This window comes from Megascapheus bottae, chromosome 13, assembly GCF_031878675.1.
Source record: "Megascapheus bottae isolate mThoBot1 chromosome 13, mThoBot2.hap1, whole genome shotgun sequence".
Lineage (NCBI taxonomy): Eukaryota > Metazoa > Chordata > Mammalia > Rodentia > Geomyidae > Megascapheus > Megascapheus bottae.
In genome coordinates, this window is record NC_143521.1 from 3,507,797 (window position 1) to 3,530,617 (window position 22,821).

The 22,821-nt window shown below is 40.0% G+C and overlaps 1 protein-coding gene across 1 annotated transcript in view; it reads right to left on the minus strand.

Annotated features, from left to right (window-relative positions):
* The window catches only part of Etfdh (electron transfer flavoprotein dehydrogenase), a 40,771-nt gene that overhangs the window by 1,581 nt on the left and 16,369 nt on the right, over nucleotides 1-22,821 (minus strand). The window contains exons 7-11 of the mRNA XM_090343189.1: nucleotides 16,993-17,139; nucleotides 10,039-10,179; nucleotides 8,600-8,743; nucleotides 4,426-4,594; nucleotides 913-1,095 (exon numbers count right to left, since the gene is read on the minus strand). Of these exons, the coding sequence (XP_090199315.1) occupies nucleotides 913-1,095; nucleotides 4,426-4,594; nucleotides 8,600-8,743; nucleotides 10,039-10,179; nucleotides 16,993-17,139 (784 nt within the window). The remainder of the gene's footprint in view (nucleotides 1-912; nucleotides 1,096-4,425; nucleotides 4,595-8,599; nucleotides 8,744-10,038; nucleotides 10,180-16,992; nucleotides 17,140-22,821) is intronic.

Here is a 22,821-nt window from a genome sequence, read left to right on the forward strand (position 1 = left end):
AGTGAGGACTGAACTCTAGATCTTCTACTTGTTAGAACACTTGAGCTCATACCCCAGCTCTCTCTCTTTTGCCATAGGGTGAATATAGCTTTGGCTTTTTTTCCCCCCCTCCAGTTTTTCAAACAGGGTTGTATGCTGATTTTTCCTGGCTGGTGTGAGCCACCATACTCTCCTTTTTCTTCAGATGGGATCTCACTTTGCCAAGGCTAGTTTTGCTCATGAGTAGCTGAGATTACCAGTACCACTATGCTCAGTCTAGTTTACATTTTGGAACTGTCTTGCTATGTAGACAAATGTGATTCTTCTATATTCAATGCCAGTTCCTGTGCTGGGATTGTAGGTAACTTAACAGCATACTCAGGCACACGTACTGTCTTAGCTGGGCATTGGTGGGTCATATCTATAGTCCTAGCTACTCAAGAGGCTGAGAACCTAAGATCGTAGTTCAAAGCCAGCTCAGACATTAAGTCTGAGACTCTTGTCTCCAAGTGATAGAGCACTAGCTTTGAGCACAAAAACTCAGGGACAGGGCCCAGACACCGAGAGTTCAAGTCCCATGAATGACCAAAAAAATAAGTGAAAACCTTGAAAATAAGTTCAGTTCTCATATTCTTGAAGGTCCTCTCATATGCTATTCAAAAGATAATTATAATTAAAGCAACTTTATAAAGATGTCACTTCATTAACTTATGGATCTCATAAATTTTTTTGTGCTGATCTGGAGGTTTAACTCAGGGTCTTGGCCCTGTCCAGGAGCTTTTGTGCTCAAGGTTACCACTCTATTTATACCACTGTGCTACTTCTAGCTTTCTTGAGTAGCTAGAATTACAGGCATGAGCCACTGATGCCTGGTCTGCATGTGATATTTTAAAGGTTACTATAATACTGTTGTTAAATATATTTGACTATTACCTTTATGTTTTAGAGTCCATGGCTCCATTCCTCTCAAGATCCAGTAAAATACTCCAGTGTAAATCATCCCTCCATATACACCCAGTATTCCATGACAGGATGGCCTTATATTTCTAACAGAATATAGCTCCTTCCATATCCAAGATTTCTTCAGATTGTCCTCATAGTCAGTTACATGGAGTCCTTTTGTGAAAAAGGTGAAGTATGAAATGGAAAACTGACCATAGGCACACAAAATACTCTTGTCAAGATACTTTACAATAAAATAGTGAATTTTCAGCAATGCTATTTTTTTTTTTTTCTCTGTTACCAGGGCTTGATTTCAAGGCCTTGACCTCTTTCCTGGCATTTTCTTTTTTGTTTTCTTTCTCACAGCTGGCACTCTAACACTTGAGCCAAATCTTCCCCTCTGCTCCCCTGTCCCCACCTATCAAGTTGGAAATTTGCTGCTATGAAGATTAAGACAAGCCATGCTATGGCAGAAATGCAACCATAAAGATATCAACAAGCAGAACATTTAAAGAACAGAACATTTAAAAAGATAGTAATAGAGAACTCTACATTTAACATTTTCCCCAATGAACTAAACATAGGAATGTCCAAACAAGCCCCCATACCTTCGCCTTTGTTTCCATATGCCTGGCTAGAAACCTATTCCCATTTCCAGCAGATTTCTGTGCCCACATTTACTGGTACGCTCAACCTCTCCTAACAGATTTCTTGTACACCCCTATTGAACTAAAACCCCCTTCCTCTCCCAGTGGAGGCTTCTTCTACAACCCTTCATGGAGTTTTCTTGTACAACTAGAACTTGGAGATGACTTGCAAACTAGATGCCCAATCTCCCAATGCCTGTGCATTCATCCTCCCTTATTGGAGGTTCCTTGTGTGCCCTTGTTGTGCTCAACTCTTCCCCCCTACCCTGGAGACTCATTGCACAACTGGGATTGAGATGTCTTGTCAACTAGTTGCTCAGTCTTGCAATGCTGGCAATATATTGCAAACTAGATGCCCATGCTTCCTAAACCAGGAAATGTAGATGCTCAATCTCCCCCCACAAGGAATACTTTACCAGCAGTGGTGGTAGTGGTACTTGCTGGAGCCCCTGTTCCCCACATTGCTGAGAGAATTAAAATTAAGGTCTCATGTAATTCTAGGTCAAGAGCACCAGTCACCCAATATCCTAGGGCTTCCCCAAGGCAGAGGGACACGTCTCCCTTAGGGGAAAGGGCTCTCAAATACCTCTTCTCTGGATGGAACCAGCCTTCATGTAGTCCCCAAACTGTTTTGAAGGATTAAAAGTGTGAGTGATCAGTGTACAATAATCCTAATTAAAAATAATTTTATTGAACAATGTATTGTCTGTGGATGTTTTCCTGAGGAAGGTTGACTATAGGTAAAGAAAACTAAAACCATCTCTGCTGGCCTTCCCCAGGAGAATGCTTACATATCTCCTTCCCAGTTACATTTATAACCATTCCTCCATGTGGTTAATCTGTAGTCTTCAGCAATCTTAAATAATTTTTGAATCAGGTGGTCATTAAAAATAAAAATAGGCAGGTGTGGTGGTTCACACCTGTAATCCTAGCCACTCAGGAGGCTAAGATCTGAGGGCTGCCGTTCAAAGCCAGCCTGGGCACTCAAGGTCCATCATACTCTTATTTCCAGTTAATTACCAAAGGACCTGAAGTGGAACTGTGGCTCAAGGGATAGGTTAGCAGCCTTGAGCTGAAGAGCTCAGGGACAATGCCCAGGCTCAGAGTTCAAATCCCATGACTGACAAAACAAAAAACAGAGTTCATATTCCATGACTGACAAAACAACAAAAACAGTTCCAGTACTGAGGAATCGAACCCAGTGTGCTCTACCAGTGAGATAAATCCCCAGCTCTGAGTTCTTACTCAAGATGTTTTCCTTAGTTTGAAAATTTAGCAAAACTTAACAGTTTATAAGTTGCCACTAGAACTACTATCATATAAGTTGAAAATGTCTTTGCAAATATACAATTTGAATTTCTAGCTCTAATAGCTGTGATCTTGTATTGAGATGGTTATAGATATAATCAATCTAATGTGAGTCTCTTGTCCAATCTGACCAGAATCCTTTTAAGAGAAACTACACAAAAGATGACCAAATGCTAAATGATGCTGAAGGTTCTCAGAAGCTTGGAGAGGCAAGAAATTATTCCTCTATAGAGACCTCAGGAAACATGGTCTTATCATGACCTTGAATTTGGACTTTTTGCTTGCAGAATCTGAGAGTAATTTTTTTTAAATTAATTAATCACTCAAGGCTAGAGCTCTACCACTTGAGCCTCAGCACCACTTCCGGCTTTTTTCTATGTATATGGTACTGAGGAATTGAACCTGGGCGGCCTTCATACATGCTAGGCAAGCACTCTACCACTAAGCCAAACTCCTGGTCCTGAGAGTAATTTTGTTTCTAGGTTATCACAATAATCTCAGGAAATCCTTAACACTACCTATACATTTAAGAATTCGAAAGAGGGCCGGGAGTTTGGCCTAATGGTAGAGTGCTTGCCTAGCATGCACGAAGACCCAGGTTTGATTCTTTGGTACCACGTACATAGAAAAGCCAGAAGTGGTGCTGTGGCTCAAGTGGCAGAGCACAAGCCTTGAGGAAAAAGCTCAAGGCCAGTGCTCAGGCCCTGAGTTCAAGCCCCAAGACTGATAAAAAAAAAAAAAAGAAAAAAAAGTTATATTCTAGGTAGAGAAGACACTACTGATGTGTATCTATATTTTAGAATATTATATAATATATATACACATACTATAGAATATGTATATATATTTTATGCACACATACTTTTGTTTTGGCTAGTAATTTTTTTTTTTTTTTATTGTGAGGCTTTAACTCAGGGATTTGGTCTTGTTCCTGAGCTCTTTTGCTTAAGGCTAGCGCCTGGCTCAGTAGGGTTTGAACTCAGGGCCCTGTACTTGCTCATAGCTGGTGTTTCTACTACTTGAGCATTCCTCCATTCTAGCGTTTTGGAGGTGAAGTCTCATGGACTTTTCTGCTTAGTCTGGTTTCAAAGTAGAATTCTTCAGATTTTAGTTGTCTGAATAGCTAGAATTACAGTTGTGAGCCATTTGTACCTGGTTACTTTTAAAATTTTGATTGGACTAGAATAACACTGTTTTAAAATTCTCTTAAGAACAGACAATAGGGCCAGGAGTTTGGCCTAGTGGTAGAGTGCTTGCCTAGCATGCACGAAGACCCGGGTTCGATTCCTTGGTACCACATACATAGAAAAAAGCTGGAAGTGGTGCTGAGGCTCAAGAGGTAGAGCTCTAGCCGGGAGAAAGTCCAAGGACAGTGCTCAGGCCCTGAGCTCAAGCCCAGGACTGGCAAAAAAAAAAAAAAACAAAAACAGAGAATAGGTCATGTGCAACACACACATTAATTCTTCATATAAAGAAAGATGCAAAACTTGGATTAATATCAACTGAAATAGAACTGACATTTTTCTTTCCTATAATAGGAATTTCTTACCTATTGTTTTTGATTGGAGATTTTCACTAGTTAATTGATTAAAAATTGATTCTGCTGCCAAACTGCCACTTTTCATTGCTGTGTGGGTACCTTTGATCTTGGGAACATTCATGAAACCAGGGCTACAACCAATTAGTAAACCACCAGGAAAGGTGAGTTTTGGAATAGACTGAAAGAAAAATTCAGAATATATATGTTAGCTTGGATTTGGCAAAAACGAAAATTGAAAAGCAAATCTTACAGAGCTATAGGGAATGGCTGAAAAATACATATGTAAAAATGAATGCAACAAGGGAAGAAAACAAGTGCAGCCTAGTTCTCGAGGGCTACAACTATTTCTTCTAGAAAGTCTATCCTTATCCTTTTCCTAGTCCATGGGGCTGACTTAAGGTTGAAGCATTAACATACTGTAACTTTAACATTTTTATTTGTATATATCTATGCCATAGTTACAAATATTCTCTAATTTTTGTTTTGCTTTTACATGTATTGCAAGGAAAATACTTGATTTACCAGGATTCAATATACCCTATTCATTTTCATTTCATAGGTAGGAATGGAAACAAGTAATCTAACATGGCATTAGTACAAAATACTTACCCTAAACAATATATTTATTTTTTTGTGCCAGTTCTGAGTTTGAACAGTTTCTGAGTTTCTGCATTCAAGGCTAGTGTTCTACCACATAAGCTACTGCACTACTTCTGGCTTTCTGGTAGGTAACTGGAGATTACAGTTTCATGAACTTTCTTGCCTGGGCATGTTCCAAACCACAGTCTTCGGTTCTCAACCTCCTAGGTCTCTATGATTATGGTTGTAAGCCTTCAGTGTCTTGCTTATTTATTTATTTATTTTTTTGCCAGTCCTGGGCTTGGGCTCAGGGCCTGAGCACTATCCTTGGACTTTCTCAAGGCTAGCACTCTGCCACTTGAGCCTCAGCACCACTTCTGGCTTTTTGCTATGTATGTGGTACCGAGGAATCAAACCTGGGTCTTCGTGCATGCTAGGCAAGCACTCTACCACTAGGCCAAACTCCCGGCCCACTTATTTTTTTTTTTTTTCAGTAAGGAGACTAAACTTGTATTTGCTAGGCATGCCCTCTACTTGGGCCATACCCTCAGTCTTTTATATAAGTTGAATTTAGTAAATAAAATTTAAGACAGTCTTTTGGACCCCCGACATACATTTTTCATTAAAAAGTATTACAATGTAATAAAGGATGGTGATTTTTTTTTTACTTAGTCAATAAAGGCGTATAACCTATACCATAGTGGCTAAGTACATGCTGTGCATGGGAATTCATATTCTAGTATGACAAGGAAAGGAGAGAGCCAATGCAGAGTTGTTTTTCATTCCATATTGTTTCTTCCTAAAGTAACTATGAGTGTTTGTTGAGAAAGTGGTGGAGTATTGAGGAGGTAAAAGTTATGATAATGGTATGTATGTAACTCCTCAGAGGAGAAGGGTTAACAAGCTGCTAAAGAGACACAATGAGGGCCCTGTTATTCCAAAACAGGTCCATAAATCCTACTAAAAATATTACAGCCCAAGTAACAAGCTGGTGTAATTAAGGTGGAGTTGTTGCTCAGCTTCTGCCTAGCAAGTGAGGCCCAGAGTTCAAACCCCTACCACAATAAAAACAAAAATAAAAGTGTTTCTAAATTCTGGGTGGAATCTATTGCAGATGTTACTGACAGCTGGGCATCTGCTAGAGAACTAGAGACCAAGGAAAAGCTCTGCTAAGAAAGGTATTCATTCAATAAACGAAGACTGCAAATAAACAGAAGCCTATCAGGAAAGGTCAGTTTGGGTATAAAGAAAAAGTTAGAAAGTATTAGATCAAAATAAAACAATATTATAAATTATTGCCTTTATTATAATTTAAAAAACTGACAATCTAATTAGAAGTGATTCCACAATAGAACTTAGGGACAGTGTCATTTTAAAAATTCTTCTGATCATGTTCATAAATTGAGATGATTTTACTTGACTTTTTTATTACTAATATGCTGATAAAGTATTAAAAGTATTAAAAGGTTAAGTAATTATCCTATTTGTATTATCTGTTACATTTATAATAGGCTAAAAAAGATTTTCTAAAGCAGTACTAGATTATTAGAATCTTAGAGACAGAAGAATATCTCTATTTTGCACTGATCCTTAGGTCCAGAGAAATCAGTAACTTGCTTCAAATATTCTTTGGTTGAGAGCTGGGCTTTAAATCATCTCACTTGTCCGATACTATTTTTTTGGCGGGGGGGGGGGGAGGCAGGAGTGAGAGGGCTTAAATTCAAGGCCTGGGCAGTGTCCCTGCTCAAGGCTAGTGCTCTACCACTTGAGCTACAGCTCCACTTTTGCCTTATTTGTTAGTTAACTGGAAATAAATACTTCATGAACTTTCCTGGCTTCGATCCATGATCTTTAGATCTCAGCTTCCTGCATAGTTAGGATTATAGGTGTAAGCCATAACTCCTGGCTCTGACACTATTTTTATAACATTCCTAAGATTTTATATCAGTTAGCTATTTAGGTCTTAGTTCATTGTTTAGTTTATATTGACTATATTAAATACATTTGAAAATATTTACTTAGAATATATACTAATATAGGGCAAGTAAAAGAATCTTCACAGAGGGTAACACATTGCATGTTACTCATTAGTTGGGATGAATAATTTTTTTGTGTGGATGTGGGCTATGGGGCTTGAACTCTGGGACTGCACTCTCCCTGAGCTCCTGAGCTCCTCAGCTCAAGGCTACTGCCCTACCCCTGGAGCCACAGCCCCACTTCCCACTTTCTAGTGGTTAATTGGAGATTAGAATCTCATGTTCTTTAGTGCTAGGGCTGGCTTTGAACCTCCATCCTAAGATCTCAGCCTCTTTAAGTAGCTAGGATTACAGGTGTGAGTCACTGTGCCTGGCTGGGATGAGTAATTTTTCTAAAAATGAAATTTGCTTTTGAGTTTCACAGTGTGGTAATAAAGAGAAATATCACGAACTGCACAGTTTTTATAACCTGGTTAAAAACAAATTGAATATTAAAAAGCCCATTAATTTTCTCTAAGAGATCAATATATATATGTATATATATTAAAATTTTTTAGCATTTTTTTCTTTTTTCATATATTTTTATTGTAATTAATAGAAGGGTTACATTCTATTCACCAGATAGAAGGTGCATTACTTCACATACATTGATACCGTTTCTCATGACATGGTCCCTATTTTTTTTAATTTTTTTTTTTTTTTGCCAGTCCTGGGCTTGAGCTTAGGGCCCGAGTACTGTCCTTGGACTTTCTCAAGGCTAGAACTCTACCACTTGAGCCTCAGCACCACTTCCGGCTTTTTTTCTATATATGTGGTACCAAGGAATGGAACCCGGGTCTTCATGCATGCTAAGCAAGCACTTTAACCACTAGGCCAAACTTCCGGGCCCCTTTTTTAAAATTTTTTATTTTTTGTGGTGCCGGGGCCAACCGGCAGCAAACCAGGGTTCGCAGATTGGGGTTCCTGAAATAGGGGGCAAGGACTAGGAAGAAATAGAAGAGAGACAGACACACCGGGTCCGGGATGTCCGCAGTCCAGGTAAAGACTGCCGCGTTTATTTTTCACTCCCCCTTCTTCCCTCCTCCTGACCCCGGGAACCTCCAGGTGTTACATTCATATGGTAAATCTCAGGTCATTTACATAGAATAGGGCCAGAAAGCAATAAGACAATAAAGCCATTGTCTGATGCAAGTCAAGGTACAGTTTGATTCCACTCTGGCTCCCAACATTGTGGGTCATGGAGCTTGAGCCTGGGTGCTGTCCCTGGGCTCTTCAATTCAAGGCTACTGTCCTACCCTTGAGCCAAGCCCCACTTCTCATTTTCTAGAGGTTAATTGGAGATAAGAGATAGAGGTCCTTTTGTGCCTGGGCTGGCTTTGAACCTTGATCCTGAGATCTCAGCCTCCTGAGTAGCTAGGATTACAGGCATGAGCCATTGCACCCAGCTGAAATCAATATATTTTTGAAATGAAATTAATGGTATCAATTAGTTATCGTGTCCATAGTTTCATTAAACATATTTTCTTTTTGTAAGACAATCTTCTTTTTCTTATTAAACTAATTTATAGTACATTTTCAATTTAAAATGTATAACATGAAGATAAGGACTAAAACACTGGAGTAGATACCTGAAAGCCGCCTTCGTTGAGAGCCCTGGCTCCGTAGGCAATCCTTTTGCCACCTTCCAATGTTGGCTGAATGCTGGGATGGTGCTTCCACCTTTGGAACTCTCTAAATGGACTCAGGTATGGATTCTGATAGTCTAGACCAACCTTAAAATGTTTTATTTGACATATTTAATATAACTAGCTATTTTAATGTCAAGTTAAGCTAAAATGTGAGCAATATCAGAAAACATGTACATCAAATGATGTTTTATATACAAAGTACTTAGAGACATGCAAATTTAAGTAAATAACCCTAACATTTGTGTAAAAAAAAAGAGTATACAAAAAGATATCATGAATTTATATCAGCAAAACTTAAATTTTATAGCATATTAGCAATTAATATGTTCTGGAAATCAAAGTCTAATTTAGAAAAATATCTGTAGGTAAGTTTCTCAGACTTTCTACAAAGGAAGTAAATAAAAAGAAGTTGTAATTTTTAATTCCTTGTTCAATACTAACTATAGAAATAAACTAGTAATTTATACTATAATACTTCTAAGTCAAAAATAAGGAAAAAGGATATAAAGTACATTTAGATAAAATGGGAAAGAAATACAGAGGTTGCATTTTATAAGGCACTATTAAAGTCCAGAAATTAAAAAAAAACATACTTTTTCCTACTGATTAAGTTCTCAAAAGTTATACACTGAAAAATTGACTGGATATCAAGTGTTATGCATCAATAATGCATACATTTCATCATGTGTTTATTTACAATAAAGTCTAATCTGACACTATAAAGTTGCCATCAACTGCGAAGTATAGACACTCATTTTTGTGTTCACTATCAAATTCAAGATATAATTTACTGCAAAGATGTAGGTGGCTAAGAACAAAGAAATGGATACTGAGTTTTAGAAATTATAGGTTCACACCAAGTGCCAATTTTATTTTTGATGACAGTTTGTCATAGTGGAAATGAACTTAAGTGATTCCATCAATTTTTTTTTGCCAGTCCTGGGGCTTGAACTCAGGGCCTGAGCACTGTCCTTGGGCTTTTTCAGGGCTAGCACTCTACCACTTGAGCCACTGTACCACTTCCAGCTTTCTCTATGTATGTGGTACTAAGAAATCGAACCTAGGGCTTTGTGCATACAAGGCAAGCACTTGTTTAACTTGTTTGGACTTCAGTTTTTTTTTTTTTTTTTTTTTTTTTTTACCAACCCAGTATTAAGCAAACTTACACATCTGGTAAAGCTTCTAGCACCATGCTTTGAGTATAGATATTATTACTATAGGCATGTGTGTTTAAGTACACTAATACTACAGTAACCTTAAGTATATTACAAATTGATATAATTAGAAAGTAAGCTTTAACTGAAAATCATTCAAAATTCATTTTAGACCATTGATAATTCTATAACTAGCAGAATCTTCCATGAGGTGTTATAACTTACCACAAAACCAAGTGCTACTAGAGGTTCACCTTCATTTAAATGATAGAGGAAAGAGCCTCCATATGTATGCCTGTCCAACGGCCAACCAACAGTGTGGTCTACTCTCCCAGGTTTCCACTTTTTTTCATCAATAATCCACAACTAAAAAATAAAATCCAAAAAACCCATGCTGCCATGTTATTAATTACAAGTGAAAATTGTAATATGAGCATCGCAAGAAAATTAACTCATACATTAAAGAATTATTTCAACCTGTAGCATGTTGACTCTGAGTAAAGAAATAGGTTAGAAAAAATATGTTAGAAATAGATTAGAATCCTTTAAAAGACATGGAGCTTCAAACAGCTAAGACTTTTGTGATATATAACAGTTTTCATATGAAATATTATCTAAAGGTCTGATAATGTATAATTTACCAAAACAAGCCCTTAGTCACAATATACTGAAGTTAGTTACATAATAAATTTTAATCAGATTTGAACTATTACCAAGTTTTATTAACAAGTTTTTTTTCCCCCAGGGGGGAAGATAGTGGATATAGAACCGAGTCCTCATACTAGGCAAATGCTCTACAACCGAGCTATATCCCCAATCTGTAAAAAATTTAATTGTGCGTGCGTGTGTGTGCGTGCGTGTGTGTGTATGTGTGTGTGTTGGTACTGAGGCTTGAATTCAGGAACTATGCTCCTACTTGCTGGTTAACTGGAGATAAAAAGTCTTATAGACTTGTCTGTCCAGGCTGGCTTTGACCTGTGATCCTCCGATCTCAGCCTTCTGAGTAGTCATCATTACAGTGTGACCTACTACACCAGAATTGTTTTTTTAGATAGGATCTTACTGTAAAGACCAGGCTGCCTTTAAACTTGTAATCATTGTGCCTTAGCCTCCAGAGTGCTGAGGTTGTAGGTGTGTCACCACATTGGGCTTAAAATTGTTACATAAAGGCTTATAGGTGAGTTCTCATGGCTCAGGAATGAGTAGAGATCCTACCTACTTAGTGTTAGGTCTGCCAAATAATGCTCCTGGAAGGGCTAACAGAAATAGGATGGTAACCTGCCTGGTAGCTGGCCTGCAGAAGGCAGCCCACTGTGCAGTCAATTATGATAAATTGAGGGAGGTTACCCAGAGACCCACCGAAAACCCAGATGAATTTCTTGATCACCTCACAGTGACACTCCAGCATTATACAAAGCTGGACCCAGAGTCAAGGAAAGGCAAAGTGGTCCTTAACATGTACTTTATCTCCCAGTCAGCTCCTGATATTAAAACAAAGTTAAAAAATGCTGAGGATAGCCCTCAAATCTCCCAACCAGATCTGGTGAGCATGGCCTTTAAGGTTTTCAATAACCGGGAGGATCAGAAAAAGTTCATAAGGCTGCCCATGATAGAGAAAATTACCAGCTCCTGGCTGCTGCCCTCCAGGCTCCTCAAAGAAGAGGCATCCAACGTATATCACCTGGACCATGCTTTAAGTGTGCAAGGAAGGCCACTGGGCAAGAGCCTGCCCTACTCCACGACCACCATCTGGACCCTGGCCAAGGTGTGGACAGCTGGGACAATGAGGAGTTGATTGTCCTTCCTTGTCTCTACTGGGGGGAGGCAACCTCTCTCAAGTCCCATCCATACAGGGAGAAGCCCAAGTCATCCAAGGTACTTGGCTTGGTGGAAGACTGATGGTGCCCAGGGCCGCTGGCTCCCACAAACATCACCAGGTTACAGGTAAATTTGTATCCTTTCTTTTGGATACGGGAGCCAGTTATTCAGTGTTGCCTGAATATTCTGGCCCATCTTTTCCCCCCCAGATCTCAGTGGTAGGTGTAGATGGCCTCCCTACTTGCCCTACAACTACTGGACCAGTCCCATGTAGAATAGATGATTTTCCATTTTAACATTCCTTTCTAATCTTACCCCGTTGTCCCACACCCCTTCTTGGGAGGGACTTACTCTCTAAATTCAAGTCTCACTCTCATTACATATTCCAAGGCAGCCAACAACCATTTTACTTTTGTCCTTGAATGAATCACCACTCATGGCCTTCCAACAGGATCCTTTTCATCTCCCTTGTCAATCCTCTTATCTGGGATACTTCTACACCCACCATTTCTCAACACCATACTCCTGTCCTCATTAAACTGAAGTATCCTACTCGTTTCCCCAACACACCCCAATACCCCATTTCCCCTCAACATAGGTAAGGTTTAAAACCCATTATCCCTTGTCTTCTTAAACAAGGACTTCTCAGACCTGCTAACTTCCCCTTCAATACTCCTATCTTACCAATGGAACCTATCATCTGGTACAGGATCTGCGCATTATCAATGCTGCAGTCCTTCCTATCCATCCGGTAGTGCCTAACCCATACACTCTCCTTTCATAAATACTCACTGGACCACCCACTTCTCAGTACTGGATTTGAGAGATGCCTTCTTTACAATCCCCCTACACCACGACTGCCAGGACCTCTTTGCTTTTACCTGGGTGGATCTGGACACCTCTCAGGCACAACAGCTGACCTGGACAGTCCTCCCCCAGGGCTTTTGGGACAGCCCTCACTTTTTGGACAAGCATTAGCAAGGGATCTCCTTTCTCTTCAAGTGTCTCTTAGGGTCATCCTTCAGTATGTGGATGACCTCTTGCTCTGCAGCCCCTCCCTTGAGCTGGCTCATCAACATACAGCTGACCTCCTTAACTTTCTACTGTCCAAAGGATATAGAGTCTCCTCTTCCAAGGCCCAGATAACAAAGCCAGAGGTACCATATCTGGGTCTGTCCATAACTCCCACAGAGAGTACTCTTGACAGAAAAGCCTACATTGAGTCTCTCTCTGTCCCTCAAACCAAGGAGGACATTCTTTCCTTTCTGGGACTGGCAGGCTTTCTTCATATCTGGATACCTGGCTTTGCTACTTTGGCCAAACCACTTTATGAGGCAGCTAAGGGCTTCAGACAAGAGCCACTGGACCACACAAATCCCACTGATACCCCATTTAAAGTACTGAAGCAGGTACTTCTTCAGGCTCCAGCATTGGCTCTACCCAACCTTAAAAAACCCTTTATTCTCTATGTCACTGAGAGACAGGGAATTGGCCTCGGGGCTCTTGGACAAATGTCAGGCCCATTTTCAAACCTGTGGCCTATCTCTCAAGACTGCTGGACCCAGTGGTAAAAGTCTGGCCAGCATGCCTTCGAGCTCTGGCAGCAGCAGCTACTCTGGCTCAGGAGAGCACAAAACTCACGTTCAGCCAGCCCACCACCATATGTTCTCCCAACAGACTAAAGGACCTTTTATCTCATAAAGCTCTGTCCTCCCTTTCCCCTTCCCGTTTACAGTGGTTTCATGCCACTTTCATTGAAAATCCCAACTTCTCATTGGAAAGTTGTCCTCCTCTTAATCCAGCCACTTTATTTCCATCCAACTCTCTCTTTTTCATTCATATACAGACATTGGCAGAACTCACACCCCACTTTACAGGTATCTCGGACACGCCTCTCTCTAACCCAGAAGACACCTGGTATATTGATGGCAGTTCCACATCTACCTCCCTGGGCAGTCGGATTGTGGGCTATGCTATTGCTAATAATCGTACCATTATTGAAAGCAGCCCCCTTCCCCCTGGCACCACCTCACAAAAGGCAGAACTTATAGTCTTAACTAGGGCCCTAGCTAGGGGTCAGAGGATTAACATCTATCCAGATTCAAAATATGCCTATCATATTCTCCATTCCCATACAGCCATCTGGAAGGAGTGTGGCTTCCTGTCTACAAAAGGCACCCCTATTACTAATGCTCCACTTATTCTAAAGCTCCTGGAAGCGGCTTCCCTTCCCCAACAGGTAGCCATTACTTCCGGGGTCATCACGGTAAGTAATTCAAAGGCAGACCAGGAGGCAGAGCTAGTGCACTGCCCAGAGACAATTTCCAGCTCCCTTACTCCTGGTACTGCCTTCGATACAACTCTCTTATACCCCATAGGAGCTCAAGGAACTTACTCATCAGGGAGCCTCCCAGGAAGTGCAGGGATGGAGGACGACTGACTAGTTCTTCCCAAAACACAAGCAGACAGCTTCCTGTCTCAGATTCACCAGGCCCTACACATAGGATACAAGCCTCTTTCCCACCTTCTGAGTCCTGGCCTAATCACACGACTAAAAACTATTACCCAAGCTTGCCCTACTTGTTCCCTTACTTCCCCACAGGAAGGTCTCCAACCAGTTGCATTCCCCATATACCAGCTCTGGGGGCATACCCCGGGAGAAGACTGGCAGATAGATTTCATTCATATGCCCCCATGTAAATGACAAAGATACCTTCTAACTATAGTAGATACTTTTTCAGGATGGATAGAGGCTTATCCCACCACATCAGAGACTGCAGATACTGTCACTTCTGTCTTACTAAAAGAAATTATTCCTAGGTTTGGGTTACCCAGGTCACTTCAATCTGACAATGGACCTGCTTTCATCTCCAAAGTGACCCAACAGTAGCAGCCTCTTCAAATGTCCAGTGGAACCTTCACATTCCTTACAGACCCCAGGCTTCTGGAAAGGTTGAAAGAACAAATGATCTCCTAAAAACACAACTTACCAAACTTTCTTTAAAACTTCAGCAGTCCTGGCCAGAACTGTTACCTCTTGCTCTAACTCGCTTCCGTGCCTCTCCTCGGAGCCCTACTTTTCTTAGCCCCTTTGAACAAATGTGTGGAAGACTGTTTCTCCTGGGAAATTTCCCCACTGATGGCACAAAGGCTCCATTAATGGATTATCTTGCTGTCCTATCTTTTCTTAGACACATGTTACGCCAACATGCTGATGAATGCCTTCCCCAGCCCCACCAAGGCCCTTTCCCTTTTCCTTCAATATTGCCTGGGGATCAAGTCTTTCTCAAGACCCTTAATCCATCTGGTTTACATCATAAGTGGACAGGCCCACACCAGGTCCTATTGACCACTCCTACTGCAGTTAAGCTCAATGGACAGCCAAAGTGGATTCATCTGTTAAGAGTAAAGAGGGCTACTGCTTCTGTTCCCGAACTTCCTATACCAATGATGACACCAAGGTATGACTGCCCTTCTCTTGGACCTACCAACGTAAACCTGTCTCGTATCTAGGAAGAAGATGAAGGTGAGTAATTGTTCTCCCGTCTCCCCCTCCATTAGCTATCCTCTGTATTCCTCTACACCTCATTGCTTTTGTTATCTCTAAATCACTCAAGTTTTTCTTTCTTTTTTTTTGCCAGTCCTGGGCTTAAGCTCAGGACCTGAGCACTGTCCTTGGATTTTTCTCCATGCTAGAGCTCTACCACTTGAGCCTCAGAACCACTTCTGGCTTTTTCTAAGTATGTGGTACCAAGGAATTGAACCTGAGTCTTTGTGCATGCTAGGCAAGCACTCTACCACTAGGCCAAACTCCTGGCCCCAAGTTTTTCTTTCTTATTGTTCAGACTTGACTTCCTAAGACTTCACTTGGACTTCATCCAGGGACACAGGCTCATCACCATGGGACAGTTACTGCTTCCTTCTCCTGGATGGACAACATCCTCACCTTCTTCCCACAGCATCAATGCCCCTTGCCAGCAGGAAGTAGCCAGAAAGAGTCGGCGCCCCTTTATAACTATCAGAAGGTGGGAATGTTAGGTCTGCCTGGGAGAAATGATTCCTTCCCTTGGCGCTCTCCTGTGCACCCTGGAAATCCCTGCCTAGACTGTAACCTTGGCAACTGGCATGTCTGGAAGCAGTGGGAAGTCCCCCAGTCTGAAGTATTTCTTCATCCTCTGATGTCACATCCACTTCCACTGTGGCCACACTCCTCCTCCCCCTATATAATCTCTCACTTCCGGCCATAAGGCCCTTTTCTTCCTCCTGACTCCATCTTGTGTGGCTGTAGGTCTGTTTTCTCTCTTTCTCCTGTCACCCCCCCCCCCCCTCAATAAACCTTCGCCTCTTAAACTGCGTGGAGTTTCCTTTCGGCAAACCTTACACTTAGGAGGTTGAGATCCAAAGATCTTGGTTCAAAGCTAGCTTGTGCAGAAAAGTTCACATAACTCTATCTCCAATTATCCAACAACAACAACAAGAGCTATTCGTATTGGAAGTATGAAATGCTAAGAATTCAAGGCACTATGTTCAAACCCTGCTATCAGAACAAAAAAAAAGAGTTTAAGTTATAAATTTATATGCTTAAAAAGCCTAATTACCATCTCTTTTGTTGCCCCTTCGTTAGTCTCATATTATTACAGTATGTACCTCGTTATCTAGTATTTTGTATAGTTTATTTGTTTTTGAAATAGGAAAGGGAAGGGGGGAAAACAAGATGAGGGGAGGGGACCGGGGGAAGGACATGGGACAAGAACAGGAGAAGGGGTATCAATGTGTGTGAAGTAATGTATCTTCTATCTCACGAATATAACTGTAACTCCCCTACTAATTACAATAAAAAATAAAAAAAGTCTATACAGTTAACTCTTAAGAAACACTGAAATAAAGTAGCAATAAAATAGCAAAAAACATTGAAATAAAGTAGCAATAAAATAGCAAAAAAAGAGCCTAATTTGGAAAAGCACACAAGAGAATGAATTGAGTATATATAATAGCTAATCTAATTAAATTTTACACTGCAGATCAATATACCAAAATTGTGTGTATATTATATAAATTAAGTCATTTAACATTTCAATTTTGAATAAGTAATTCTTTGTGGGATGTAGCAAAGTTAAAATGTTTTCAAGCTTAAGACTCATTTGCAAGCAACATCTGATAAAACAACTTCAAATTACAAAATTAATTTGGTCAGTAATTTGGTCAGTAATATGTTCTAGCTCCTTGAAAAATATTCAAATATTTTAATTGCAATATATTTCACATTAAAAAATATAATCATAAAATCAAATCAATATTATAAAGTATATGATAGTATAAATTGTTTCATTTTTCAAAATTAAAATGATCAAACCAGAATACCTCCTTCAGTCCAATCCCATAGGTTTGGGGATCACAATTGGACCTCAAATCAAACTTCTTATATAGTTGCTTGGCTAGGTGTCCATGGCAACCCTCTGCAAAAATTGTGACTTTAGCATGTAGCTCTAGTCCCCTCTCAAATGTTGTCTGAAAAACAAAAACAGGTTAAATGGCAACAATTGCAAATTATACTCACATCCTGGTCAGTTTTAAGTTGTGCTATGATTCAGATACAGGATAGATAGTGCAAATATATATTAGAAATAAATCACAATGAAACTCCTCCCTTTGTACAATTAATATATGCTAAAAAGAAATAAAACTAAGAATACTGCTGTAAATGGAATGTAATTTAAATCTTATCTTATGTCTTTATTAGGAAAGAAAACAAAGCATGCTTGTTTTTTTGGGGAGGGAGGTTCTGTCGTGGGGCTTGAACTCAGTCTGGGCGCTGTCCCTGAGTTCTTCAGCTCAAGGCTAGTTCTCTACCACTTGACCCATAGTACCACTTTCGGTTTTCTGATGGTTAATTGGAGACAAGAGTCTCATAGGCTTTTGTTCCCCAGGCTGGCTTTGAACCCCTATCTTCAGATCTCACCATTCTGAATTGCTAGGATTATAGGTATGCGCCACTGTCGTCCCAGCTAGCACCCCCTTTTTTTTTTCTTGTGGGTCATGGAATTTGAACTCGGCTTGGGCACTGTCCCTGGGCTCTTCAGCTCAAGGCTACCACCCTACCCTTGAGCCAAGCCCCACTTCCTGTTTTCTAGAGGTTAATTGGAGATGAGTCTTAGGTTCTTTTGTGCCTGGGCTGGCTTTGAACCTTGATCCTCAGATCTCAGCTTCATGAGTAGCTAGGATTACAGGCCACCTAGTATGCTCTTTAAAAAGAAAATTCTTTATAAGCTGGATGCTCCTAGCTGAGGCATATAATCCTACCTTCTCAGGAGGCTGAGACCTGGATGAATGAGGTTTGAACAAGTCTGGCAGGAAAGTCTGTGAGACTAATCTTCACATAACCACCAAAAAACTTGAAGTAGAGTTTTAGTTCAAGTGGGAGAGTGCCAGCCTTGAGTGAAAAAGCAAAGTGAGAGAGAGGACCAGAGTTCAAAAGCCCTGTTACTGCTTCTCACCAAAATCAACAACTAATTCTCCAAAACACTTTACAAATGAAAATAAATATGACATAATCTCACTGTTCCTGGTTTTCTTTTCTTTTTCTTTCTTTCATCTTTTTTTTTTGCTAGTCCTAGGACTTGAACTCAGGGCTTGGGCACTGTCCCTTAGCTTCTTTTGCTCAAGGCTAGCATAGCACTCTACCATTCGAGTCACAGCACCACTTCCGTTTTTTTCTATTTATGTGGTATGGAGGAATCGTACCCAGAGCTGCATGCATGTTAGGTGAGCACTCTTCCACTAATCCACAATCCTAGCCTCTGTTCCTGATTTTCTACACTTACTGTACAAACCAAAAAAACATTTACTTGGCAATCATGCCAGAAAATGTTCATGAATAAAAAACTATAAAAATAACATGTATATCCATTATATCAATAGGATCACACTAAACATACTCTTCAGCTACATGCTGTTTCCTTTTCTTTTCTTTTTTCTTTCTTTTTTTTTTAGCTTTGGCACTTTTTGCTCAAGGTTAGCATTCTGCCACTAAAGCCACAGTGCTTTTCTGTGTATGTGGTAGGGGGGAATCAAACCCACAGCTTTGTGCAGGCTAGGCAAGCATGCTACCACTAAGCCATGTTCCAAGACCTATCTGCTGTTTTCACTTTAATTTTTCCCCTTCTGTTGAACTAAAATGTTTTCTCCTATATAAAAAGCTACAATGAGAGCTAGGTATGGTGCTACACACGTAAATCCCAGCAAAAAGGAGGCTGAATGAAGTTATTGAAAAAAAAATACAGAATAATCAGGAAACCTCTTATAAAGTATGTTTTTTTGGCTTGTGAGTTTGGCCCAGTGGCAGAGTGCTTACCTGGTATGCATGAAGACCCAGGTTCAATTCCTCGGTACCACATACACAGAAGAAGCCAGAAGTGGTGCTGAGGCTCAAGTGGTAGAGCTCTAGCCTTGAGAAAGTCCAAGGACAGAGCTCAGGCCCTGAGCTCAAGCCCAGGTCTGGCAAAAAAAAAAAAAAAAAAAAAAAGTTTTTCTTGAGGCCTAGTGGTGGAGTGCTCACCTAGCATGGAAGAAACCGTGGGTTTGATTCCCTGATACCACATACTCAGAAAAAGCCAGAAGTAGTGCTGTAGCTGAAATGGCAGAGCACTAGCCTTGAGCAACAAGTATCCAAGGGCAGTGCCAAGGCCCTGAGTTCAATCCTCAGGACTGGCTACATAAATATTTTTCTTTTTTTTCTTAGAAAGTAAGAGAAATCAGAGTTTTATAAGATTTTTATTAGAATATAGTAGTTGAACAGTTTTCATTGTGACATTTCCATATATGCTTACAATGTATACTGATTAGATTAGATCTATCACTCTCCTTGATCCCCAGCAGACCCTTTCTTAAAACAATTTCAACATTTCATTTTTATATATGCAAATGAAATACTCTTGACTATTTATCCCTCCTTTCAAATTCCCTACTCTACATTCCTCTTATTCAGTTTTTAAAGTATATATTAGTTGCTCAAAGAGGTTTCATTGTAATATTTTACACAGAATAGATATTGTACTTTAATCAGATTAGCTCCCTTTCCTCTTCTCCCACTCCCTATTATTGGATAGCTTTCATTCTGTTTAAATATAAAAGTTTATCTTTTTGTTGTGTGTCTTGGTACTAGAGATTTGAACTCAGGGCATGGGCACTTCCCTTCAGCTTTCTCACCCAAGGCTACCACTCTTATTACTTATGCCACAGATCCCACTCTGTATTTTGCTGGTCAACTGAAGTCAAGAGTCTCTCAGACCTTGCTGCCCTAGCTGGCTTCAAATCTCATTCCTCAGAACTCAACTTTCTGAGTAGCTAGGATTACAGGTGTGAACCACCAGCGCTCAACAGCATGTCTTTTTCATTTTTTTAAACTTCATATCCACATGCATGTGTCTTAATTATATATTAATTAATCATATAATTAATAGGTTTATACTGATGTATCTATATTATAAATGTTTTCACATTATAGATTGTCTAAAGCAATGTGCAACGAACATGACTTTTTTTTTGCTAATATTAGTGTTTGAACTTGGTATCCAAGGCTCTCACTAAGCATTCTTTTTTTTTTTTTTTGCCAGTCCTGGGCTTGAGCTCAGGGCCTGAGCACTGTCCTTGGACTTTCTCAAGGCTAGAGCTCTACCACTTGAGCCTCGGCACCACTTCCGGCTTTTTTCTATATATGTGGTACCGAGGAATCGAACCCGGGTCTTCATGCATGTTAGGCAAGCACTTTAACCACTAGGCCAAACTCCCGGCCTCACTAAGCATTCTTACTCAAGGCTAATTGGTATTCTGCCATTTGAACCATGTCTTCAGCCTAAACAAAGCATTCATTTTTATTGCTTTTAAATTCCTTCAGTTTTAAACCGTTTCAATAATTGAGCCTTTAGGTCCCTGCAGTGTTTGACTATTGTAAGCTTAAGCTAAGTGTTTTCAGACTAAAGAGTAAATACTATTCCATTATTAGAATTTTAACCTTTCTATAAGTTTAGTGGTAACATCCATTTTTCTTGTGAAATGTTCGTTCATGTCATATATTCATATACACATTAGGAGGTCAAGTAAGACAGAACTGGCCTAATATATTGGCAAGCTGAAGGAATTTCTGACTCCAACAAGAGTTAAAGACTGGAGCAGCCTAGTAAACAGAATCTTTGGTTGTATTCATTTTTGTTAGTTTATTTCTGTCAGTTCTGGAGCTTGAACTCAGGGCCTGGACTGTGTTGCTAAGCTCTTGTGCTCAAGACTTGCAATCTACTACTTTAAACCACGGGTACACTTCCAACTTTCTGGTGGTTAACTGGAGTCTAATGGTCTTTCCTGCCCAGGGTGACTCTGAACTTCAGTCCTGAGATATCTGTCTCTTCAGTAGCTAGGAGTATCTGTCTCTTCAGTAGTAGCTAGGTCTGAGCCACCAGTGCTTAGGTGTTTTTTTTTTTTTTTTTGCCAGTCCTGGCTTGAACTCAGAGCCTGAGCACTGTCCTTGGGCTTTCTCATGGCTAGAGCTCTAACTCTTCAGCCACAGCACCATTTCTGGCTTTTTTTCTATGTATGTGATATTGAGGAATTGAACCCGGGTCTTCGTGCATGCTAGGCAAGAACTCTACCACTAGGCCAAACTCCCGGCCCCTCAGCTAGTGTTTTAAAATTTTTTATTTATTTATTTTTTATTTGCCAGTCCTAAGGCTTGAACTCAGGGCCTGAGCACTCTTTGGATATCCTCAAGGAATGCTACCACTTGAGCCACAGCACCACTTCCAGCTTTTTCTGTGTATGTAGTACTGAGGAATCCAACCAGGGCTTTGTGCATGCTAGGCAAGCACTCTACCACTAGGCCATGCTCCTGGCCCCTTGCTTTTTGTTTTAAGATTTAATAGATTTAATCTTAGCAGGAGCCCTGAGTTCAAGCCCTAGTACTAGCATATAAAACAAACAAACAAACAAACAAACAGATCTTGCCCAACCTGGTCTCAAATTCTGAGATCCAACTTATCTTCCTGCCTAAACCTGGGCCTACAGGCTAATGCCACCTTCCTTTATGCTTCTGTATATATGAATATAAAACTACGTTTTATAAACAAAAGGTATAGAATTTAAGAAAATTTGCACAGGAGAAAAAAAAATCTCTAAAAAGTCAGAATAGCAAAATTTGTGTAGGTTTTGTTATAATATTACATGTTATTTAATTATTTGTAAGCTATAGTATTTAATTTTTAAATAAAGAATTATCATAATATAAAACGAATCTTTATATAGGAAAAACGATACCATTTTGTTATTTTGAGATAATAGTTATTTGTAAACCTAGCTCTGTGCATTAGATTCTTAGGGCTTATAATAAGCAACTTCTTGGTCTCTATTGAAGGATATGCTGAGCCCCAGAATTTCAGATGATTCTGATGCAGGCAGTTAAACCACTAGTCCTGGAACAGGAATGACTTGCAAGCTCTGCCACTGCTTTCTAATCTGGAAGTAGTGAGAAGTAAGATCTTCAATAGACTGGTTTTCTAATTTGGTTCAGGACTGGCTGAAAAGAGAATAAACTAGCAGGGCTGGGTGTTTGGCCTAATGGTAGAGTGCTTGCCTAGCATGTATGAAGAGCTGGGTTCAATTCCTCAATACCATATACATAGAAAAAGGGAGAAGTGGTGCTGTGGCTTAAGTGGTAGAGCCTTGAAGAAAGCCCAAGTACAGTGCTTAGGCCCTGAGTTCAGTTCTCAGAAGTGGCGAGGGAGAGAGAGAGAGAGAGAGAGAGAGAGAGAGGGAGAGAGGGAGAGAGAGAAAATAAACTATCAGTAAATAAACATTTGCTGAGGTCCTAATAAATACTTGGCACTATGCCAGGCATTAGAATAACCTTTTATGACTTCTGTCCTTAAGAAATTTATAAGCTAGTTAAAATCAGAAAGTAAGCATTAATTTTTGTTTTGATTTTATTTCAGGTAAACAAAATACTTCTTGTTTTTTTCCATTGTCTTTAACATTGACAGGTGAGAGCTCCATATTCTAGTGACTTTCCTTTTTTATTTTTAATTTTTCAATTTTTTTTTTTTGCGTGTATGTCCTTGAATTCAGGACCTTGGGTTTTTACACTTCAGTTTCAGGGCCTCCAGCTCTCTACCTTTTGAATGAGAGGAAGGCAACCTGCTTTACACA